Source organism: Abrus precatorius, unplaced genomic scaffold (genome assembly GCF_003935025.1).
Source record: "Abrus precatorius isolate BTA unplaced genomic scaffold, Abrus_2018 Scaffold10, whole genome shotgun sequence".
Lineage (NCBI taxonomy): Eukaryota > Viridiplantae > Streptophyta > Magnoliopsida > Fabales > Fabaceae > Abrus > Abrus precatorius.
This window is the reverse complement of record NW_020874292.1, coordinates 31009484-31018892: the sequence shown is the minus strand read 5'-3', so window position 1 is coordinate 31018892 and position 9409 is coordinate 31009484. Positions and strand designations below refer to the sequence as shown.

Below are 9409 nucleotides of genomic sequence, written 5' to 3'. Positions count from 1 at the left end.
TTATATTTTTTGGCCAAAGAAAAATCTTATATTTATAATTTTCTTATAAAGTTAAAAAAAAAACAATTATTTTAAAAAATTCGAATCACTCAATATCTTGCTACTAGTGATAAACCGAGTCTTTCTTCAAACCCATATCTTTAAAATACAGATTAAGAATTCAAAATTATTTGTAGTTAAAAGCTACAAAAGGTATATTAATAGCACTCTCTTAAATACTTCTTTTCTGTTAATGTTTTAAATGCAGTGGTTAGCAATTGTCATAAACTAATTTCTTGAAGTAAGCAAATTCTAAGAATTTGCCCACTAGGAATCTAACAGCACTCGACGGACTGCGCCAGCAGTTCACCGTCCACACCAAACCAAAGCATGACTCGCCATCAAGCGGGTGCATAGTGTATAAGTGAAAATGTTGTGATGGAAAGTTGCACCCAATTCCCTGGGAAAGTGTCTCTTAATTCCATGAACTTGATCTTTGAGAAAATCCGGTTATGTAGAATCGAAAGCAACGCTTGCTCACGCAAATGGGGAAGCCAGAGGACCATTTAGAAAAAAGAGTACCATGCGTCGAAGACCAGTGGAGCATATAATACAAGTAATTTCGAAAATTCCTTCAAAGATAGTATACTAAATACTATTTTGGGCTGAAAAATATTGCTAAAATGCAAATTGAACTTTTATACTCCACTATTTAGCATCCAAGCATGATACACGAGTTTTGTAGATGCCCAGTAGTTACATGCGTCAAAGCAAAATGCCTTGTCAAAGAACAAAGAAATTATCATTCATCACTGATTTTCTTTGGAATTCAAAGATTTAAGTTGCCCAAGGACGAACCATTCACCAGGATCACTATGCCACATGGTTTTAACAACAACAATACCTCGGAGCAGAACATTCTGTTTATATTGGAATTCAAATATTTAGGATATCAAGGGCCGCCACCAATGCAATTATGCACCAATCATCAGGACCAAAGGTCATATAGCCAACAGCAGAATGACCTTTCGACTAAAACATTATGCTTTGTCGTCAAAGAAAATCTTACACAAAACCACTATAACATAAAATCTATGAACGGAATATGAAAAAACCGAAAATTCATCAAGGCATTGTCAAAAAACAGTCAAAGAGCAATTTTAGTTGAAGGTACGAACAGAAATTCAGAAAAAGTATTGATCAAAATTTAGATCATAGTACTCAAATATCTCTAGCAATAGTAGAACTTAATACATAATAGAGAAGCAAACTATCATAAGCATCTACTGTTGCTTCACTTCAACCTTCTTCTTTAGCCACAAGCGATCTAGTGCACTGTCAGCATCGCCCTGGAAACCAAAAGAGAGAACACAAATCAAGAGCTAAGAAATGTAATTTTTAATCAGGATGCATCAACACAACATCTAGGTAATGTTACAGACTGTGAGGGACCTGAAAATAATACCAAAACATAATTTCCAATGGTCATATAAAACGCAAACAAACTCCCAGAATCATGCAATCTATTCCGTGGTTAATCCGATTCAGTTTTCTTTACTACAAAATGATAAAAAAAATGGTTTGATTGAGGAATTACCACAAAACCAAAATTTTTGTTAAATAACTAGAAATACTAAGAAACCGATTGTTCTTCCAAAATTCACAGACCCCACCCCAAAAAGAAAAGAGAAAGGACAAACACACGGTCAAATCCGTTCAAGTTGATGCTAATTCTAATTTGAATTTTAATCAAAAGATCATGCAATCCAATTGAAATATATATAGTTCATTAACCACAAAATCAAACAAGTTGGGAATGCGAAGCAAAAACCACAATTAAGCCTAGATCAACATTACAAAAACAAATACAAAAAAAGAGGCATACTTCATATCATTACTAGTGAAGTAAGGCAAAATTCGAGAACAATAGACAACAAAAAACCCCTAAATGATAATTGAAAAAAGGACCTGAGCACGAATGAAGCCACAGAGAGCAAAAGTGGAGAAGTGGCCATTGTAAACACCATTCTCATCCAAATGCCCAATGTTAATCTGAACCGAGGCATGGTCCTTAGCAGTTATCAATCTGTTTGTAGCAGAACTGCACCGTATATTCAAATCAGTTCAAATTCCAAAACTCAGCAATTAAACCACAAATTTTCGAAAATTAAATACAGAAAAAAAGGGATAGAAGGATTAAAGTGTATACCACTTCCTAGGAATGTAAAGCTCAGTGATCTGTCCTTCCTCGTTCTGCATCTTTACTCCTTCACAAAGTTCTATAAACCTGAAACGGATTACGATGAGGTAACTATAAACGCTGTATGAAACCCTAAGAGGAAGAAAACAACAAGAAACGAAGGGTTGAGAGAGAAGGCGCACCAGAGAAGACGAAGATCGATCGAAGTTGAGAGACGCAGAGGTGAAACTTAGGGTAAGACGATTATTATAAATCCCCAAAACCCTAGTTTCATTCTGAAGTTGGGCTAGGTTTCAAATTTACTTTTCTCAAGCCCAACTCTTGATATATGGCCCAAGTAAACAATAACAGAAACTAAATGTGACCGACAAAAAAAATAAAAAAACCACCACAAGAACATCTCAAATTATCTTCCACCTACGATTGAAAAGTTTAAAATCATCGAACGAATGCATAAAATATTTTAAACTGTATTTATAGAATTAAAAAATTAATAAACTAATTATAAAAATAATAAAATATTAAAATAATTATGATGATAACTTAACAAATTTAGGAATTGAAGCATGTTGCTGAATTAAATTCTCATTATATAAAAAATATTTTACCATATATATATATATATATAACATAAATATTTATTTTTATATAAAGATATTAATACGTTTATAACTTTACCAAATCTTGCAAAGTAAACATGTATCCTATGATTCATTTATCAACACAATTTTATGAAAAAAATTATTTATATGCTATTTGTGTGGTTTAAATATGAATTCACAATATTCATGACTTTACGGTAATATGGATATATTTTTTCTTAAAATAAATATTAATATACTTTTATCTAAAAAATTTTAGCTTTGTCTGAAGTAAACATTTTTTAATATAATTATATTATTTATAGATTTTTATTTATCTAAATTTTTCATCCTTCCGTGTTATAAATATTTATCCATTTAGATATTGTTACAATTTTATGTTAAATAATTTATATTTCTTTCAACTATGATTATTTGATTATGAAGTATTTTGTGCATTAGTAAAAGAGAAATAATGAGACGTGACAGTAAGAATAAAAAGACACTATGATAGGAAGAGAATGTGTAAATAGATTATCATTCATATGTTGTTTTTTATTTTTATTTTTGTGATAACTAAATATTAGTTGCTAAAATTAAAGGTTGTGTAATTAATAAATTAAAATATCTTAAGAGTAAGATATTACAAGTTATTGAATGTCAGATGGGTTACCATTAAGTGGGCCCACGCTGATTTGGTAAAAAGAAAAAAATGGGCCCATGCTGCTGTGGTAAAAAAAAAAGTGTGTTGTGAAAGTTATAAAACGAAAAAAATAGAAGTCGTCTCGAGAGTACAAAAAAAGAGAAGTCATCTCAAGAGAGAGTACGAGAGAGAAAAGAAACCGTCTTAAGAAAAAGACAAAAGATAGCAACGAAGAAAAGTTACAGTATTGATTGATTGGTTTGTATAATGTGTGCATTGAATCTTGATATTGTTGTAATTTCTTTTCTTGTTGCTATAGTTGAATACTCGTTGAGTGTTTATTATGTTGTTATCCACTTTACCGGTGAAGTTTGTATTGTGTTGATCTCTGGTGGTTCCAGAAAGACTTGTGATGTACCTATTAAATCTGTTAGTGGAGAATTTTGCTGGACTAGGTCCCGTGAGTTTTTACCTTTCATTCAGGATTTTTTCATGTTAATAATTTTGGTCTTCTTGTTTACTTTCTCTATTATGTGTTTATTATCAATTACTTGAAAACTGTGTTGAGCCAATTTTAATTGCACAGTGGAAAAAGAGAGATCCAATTTGCTTCCGCGTGTTACTATTATATTTGATATCTTTCCCAACAACTAGTATTAGAGCTCTTTGGTTGGAGTTCTGTTTTGCTTTTATAATGGGTGAAGGTCAATGGTCAAATTGGATTCTATCAATTACTCTATATGGAAGTCCAGAACGGAAGATCTGTTATTTATAAAGAATTGTATGATCCTATTGAGGGTGATGACACTAAACTAGTGGATAAGACTGAAGAGGAATAGAAGAAGATTAATCGGAAGACAGTTGGTATTATCAGGCAATGGATTGACAAGAGTATTTATCATCATGTGTCTAGTGAAACTAATGCCCACAACTTGTGGAAGAAGTTGTAAGACATGTTTGAGTCTAATAATGCACAAAACAAGACATTCCTAATTAGGAAGTTAGTAAACATGAAATATAGGAATGACTCCTTGGTGGTTGAGCACATGAGTAGTTTCCAAGATGTTATGAATCAGTTGAATACTATGGAAATTAAATTAGATGATGAGTTGCTTGCCTTGTTGTTACTTAGCTCTTTGCCTTGCCAGACAGTTGGGAAACACTTGTTGTGTCCTTAAGCAACTCAGCTCCTAATGGGAAGTTGACATCTAAAGTAGTGAAAGATAACCTGCTGAATGAAGAAAAAAAGAGGAAAGGCTAGTTCATCTACTCATAATGAAGCATTGGTGTAGAGTCACGGGGAAGAAATCAGAATAGAAAGTTTCACAAGTCTAGGGGTCGTAGTAAGTCAAGAAGGAAGTCAAGAACTAGAAAAGACATCAAGTGCTATCATTGCAATCAGATGGGACACATGCAAAGAGAATGTAGAGTGCTTAAGCGAGAGATGAGATCAAAAGAAAAATATGTTGATAATAGAGATGAAGATGACACTACTGCAATTGTATCTGATGGTGATATTGTTATTGTTTATGATGATAATTCTATTAACTTTACATGTCAAGAATACGAATGAGTTATTGATCCTGCTGCCTCACCGTAAGTATTTCATATCTTATATTGCTGAAAATTTTAGGCATGTGAAAATGGGGAATCAAGGGGTAAGCAAGGTTGTTGCCATGGGAGATATTTGGTTGGAGAGTAATACCAGATGTAAGTTGCACTTGAAGAATGTTAGGCGTATTCCAGATACGCGTCTTAAGTTGATCTTAGTGCAAGTACTTGATGAAGATGGATGGTGATATTGTTGTTGTTTATGATGATAATTCTGTTAATTGTACATGTCAAGAATATGGATGAGTTATTGATTTTGCTGCCTCACCGTAAGTATTTCATATCTTACTTTGCTGGAAATTTTGGGCATGTGAAGATGGGGAATCAAGGGGTAAGCAAGGTTGTTGGCATGGGAGATATTTGGTTGGAAAGTAATACCAAATGCAAGTTGCACTTGAAGAATGTTAGGCATATTCCAGATACGCGTCTTAACTTGATCTCAGTGCAAGTACTTGATGAAGATAATTACCATAGTGTCTTTGGTGATGGTAAATGAAAGTGCACCAAGGGGACCTTAGTGGTGAAAAGAGGAGTGAAACAAAATACACTTTATTGGACCTCAACAAAGTTGTCTACAACTGAGGTGAATGCGCAAATGCATGGGTCACTTGAGCGAAAAGGGACTTGACACTCTTGCGAGACAGAATTTGCTCCTTCCTAAAGGTACTTCTCTTAAAACTTGCTCTCATTATCTTGTTGGTAAACAACATAGAGTTTCTTTTTGCACTTACCCTCCACATAAAAGGTCACATATCTTAGATTTAGTTCACACTGATGTTTGCACTATGGATGCTAGATCCCTTAGTGGTTGTTCTTATTTTGTGACTTTTATTGATGACTACTCGAGAAAAGTGTGGGCTTTTGCTTTGAAATCTAAGGATCAAGTACTTACAGTCTTTAAATATTTTCATGGAAGTGTTGAAAGAGAAAGAGAGATTGTTAAAATCTGTTAGAGCAGATAATGGTGGTGAATACAAGGGTCCATTTAAGGATTACTGCAAGGATCATTATATTAAGCTTGAGAAGACAGTTCCAAAGACTCCACAACATAATGGAGTTGTAAAGAGAATGAACCGCACAATTAATGAGAGGATCAGATGTATGCTCTCTCATGCCAAATTGCCTAAAGCCTTTTGGGTGAAGCAATGAGAACTTCAGTTGACTTAATCATTCTTTCTCTTTCAGTTCCTCTTAACGGTGATGTTCCTGGTAGAGTGTGGAAAGGGAAAGATGTCTCTTACAGTCACTTAAGAGTGTATGGCTGCAAGGTGTTTGTTCACACTCCAAGAGATTAGAGGTCCAAGCTTGATGAAAAGTCTAAACAGTGCATCTTCCTAGGTTATGGTCGTGAAGAGTTTGGTTACAGATTATGGGATCTAGTTGACAAGAAAGTTATTAAAAACCGAGATGTTGCTTTTATTGAAGATCAAACCATTGAAGATATTGATAAGAATAAGAAACAAAAACAAGTTATTCATGGGTATGATGCTGTACCAAATCCTCCTACCAGAGCCACCAATAACGGGGGAGATGAGAATGCTGGTGTTGATAATGGAGGAAATGAACTTGAATCTCAACCAGTTAAGTCAGATCAACCAATACTACCTGTAGAGGTTCAACTGAGAAGATCTACTAGAGACTGTCATCCTTCACAAAGATACCCTCCATATGAATATCTGTTGCTCACTGATGGGGAAGAGTTAGAAAGTTATAAAGAAGCTATGTCACATGAACAGAAGGATAAATGGAATAGTGCCATGCAAAATGAGATGAAATCCTTACATGAGAACCACACATTTGAGTTAGTAGAGTTGCCTCCTAGAAAGAAAACACTCAAGAATAAATAGGTGTTCAAGTTAAAAGCAGAGGAGAATTGCTCATAAGCAAGGTACAAGGCAAGGTTGGTTGTGAAAGGTTTCAGTCAAAAGAAAGGCATTGATTTTGAAGAAATATTTTCACCTGTGGTCAAGATGTCTTCAATCCGAGTGGTGCTTGGTTTGGTAGCCAGCTTGAATTTAGAGATTGAGTAGCTTGATGTGAAGACAATATTTCCTCATGGAGATTTGGAGGAAGAAATGTACATGGAGCATTCTAAAGGTTTCATAGTCAAAGGCAAAGAAAAGTTTGTCTGTAGGTTGAAGAAAAGCTTATATGGGTTGAAACAAGTCCCAAGGCAATGGTACAAGAAGTTTGAATCCTTTATGGTAGATTACGGGTATGCTAAGACTTCTTCTGATTATTGTGTATTTATGAAGAAGTTTCATAATAGAAATTTTATTATTCTCTTGCTTTACGTGGATGACATGTTAATTGTTGGTCATGACATGAATGGGATTGAGAAACTCAAAAGACAAATGAACAAGTCCTTTGTAATGAAGGATTTGGGCCCCACAAAACAAATTCTCGGAATGAGAATTATTCGAGATAGAAAGAATGGTAAATTATGGGTATCGCAGCAGAAATATATTCAGAAGGTGTTGGAGACGTTTCATATGAGCAATTTCAAATTAATTTGTACTCCACTTGCAAGTCACTTCAAGTTAAGCTCCTTGCAGTGTCCTACAAGCGAAAAAGAAAAAGAAGAAATGTTGAAGATTCATTATGCATCTGTCGTTGGTAGCTTAATGTATGCCATGGTTTGTACAAGGCTTGATATTGCTCATGTTGTTGGTGTTGTTAGTAGGTTTCTCTCTAATCCTGGTAAGGAGCATTGACAAACTGTGAAGTGGATTCTCATATATCTTAGAGGTACTTCTAGAGTATGTTTATGCTTTGGGAGTGATGAACTTGTGTTAGATGGGTACACTGATGCAAATATGGCTAATGATGTGGACTCTAGAAAATCTACTTCTGGTTATATGATATTCTTGTAGGTGGAGCAGTGTCGTGTCAATCAAGGTTACAAAAGTGTGTTGCTTTATCTTCTACAGAGGCAGAGTATATTGCTATTACAGAGGCTGCAAAAGAACTCTTATGAATGCAAAAATTTCTACAGGAGCTAAGTCTTTCTCAAGAGAAGTATGTCTTGTATTGTGATAGTCAGAGTGCAATCCATCTCAGCAAGAGCTCGACTTTGTCGCCCATAGTGGTTCCCCTCCGCCTTTGGTGATTGAGCAAACAAAGAGGCCTATATCTATGCCCCTTAATGAATCGAATGGTCCTTCGACCCCTTCATTTGATTCCGACGGCCGGCATAGATCTCATGAGACCCGCCCACTATTACTACGAAAAAAGCCCTGCCTTTTTCCTTCGCTACTAGGAGAGTAAGCTACTTCTATTAGCGCCGGACCTTGAGTCGAATTGATCGTGTCATGTGCAACGTCCATCAATGATGGTTCATTAATGTCCATTGATTTAGACTCCTTCCCCCTTCCCAACTACGAATAAGATCGAGAGGAGCCCGAAAGCCCCAAAAAACCAAGAACGAAAACGGAATTCGATTCACTCCCCATTCTCTCTTAAATAAAGCTCGCCCTCGAGCCTCTTTGATGGGCAGGTCGGCCGGGTCTTTCCCTGTTGTTCTGTTCCCGCCACGAGAAAGACGCACAGAAGAGGTATGCCCAGCGCGCGGAGGATCCGTTGAGAGTGTCTGTTGTCTCGGTAGGGAACTTTACGATCTTTTCCCCTATTGTATTGAATAAAAAAAAAAAAAATAGGTCAGTGCTACCTACGACCCTTTATTGTTTGATCCAATATTGACCAGGGACGAGCCCTCTCTGTCTATAGTTCTCTCCTTTGTCTATTATATTAATGTCTAGGAGTAGGAATTTTATTGTGCTTTCAATAGGCTACATGTCTCTTGCTTTAGTTAGTTGAAGGCTTCTGTAGGCTGGGCTGGACCAAAGGATCGTTCTCCTTTTCTTGAGCGTAAAGGATGTCCCACTTCCAACCTGTAACTGACTTCAATCTGTCTTAGTTGGTTGACGCATATATCTCTTTAATATGTTTAGGATTCAATCCAGCCCCAAGCGTACCTGGAGCTACCCTGTTTACCGGATCCAACCAACGATTAGAGGTATGCCCGTCCGGTGTCGGTCCCTCAAAATCTTTCAATATGGCGCCGCTTTCCAGGTGGCACTCAGAAAGAAAAAGCGGGATTCAAGCGATGGGGCCCTCCTCACCTCTCCCTACCCCTTTCTCACAGAAGCAACCAAAGTAAAGGTTACTTGCTATGAGAAAGGCCTTCCTTTCACCGCTCAATTAAATGGCGAAAGATTTCATGTCTCTTTCACTGTGCTACTTTGGACCATCTCAAGCCAAAACAAAAGCCAGCTTACGCGCTTTCCTTTCGGTCAGCTGCCCCCGCATAGGGTGCTTTATTTATACATAATAAAAAAATACATGCATCAGAAAAAATCAAAAGAAAGTCAATCTACACGAATTCCAGGCAATAGC

The 9409-nt window shown here is 35.9% G+C and overlaps 1 protein-coding gene across 1 annotated transcript; it reads right to left on the bottom strand.

The window, feature by feature from the left end:
* Positions 1 to 1081: 1081 nt before the first annotated feature.
* On the bottom strand, positions 1082 to 2457 carry LOC113852881 (40S ribosomal protein S21). The gene is made up of 4 exons (XM_027483276.1): positions 2362 to 2457; positions 2189 to 2266; positions 1948 to 2080; positions 1082 to 1328 (listed from the first exon to the last, which is right to left on the bottom strand). The coding sequence occupies exons 2-4, from the start codon at positions 2236 to 2238 to the stop codon at positions 1263 to 1265; spliced, it is 249 nt and encodes an 82-aa protein (XP_027339077.1). The 5' UTR covers positions 2239 to 2266; positions 2362 to 2457; the 3' UTR covers positions 1082 to 1262.
* Positions 2458 to 9409: the final 6952 nt, after the last annotated feature.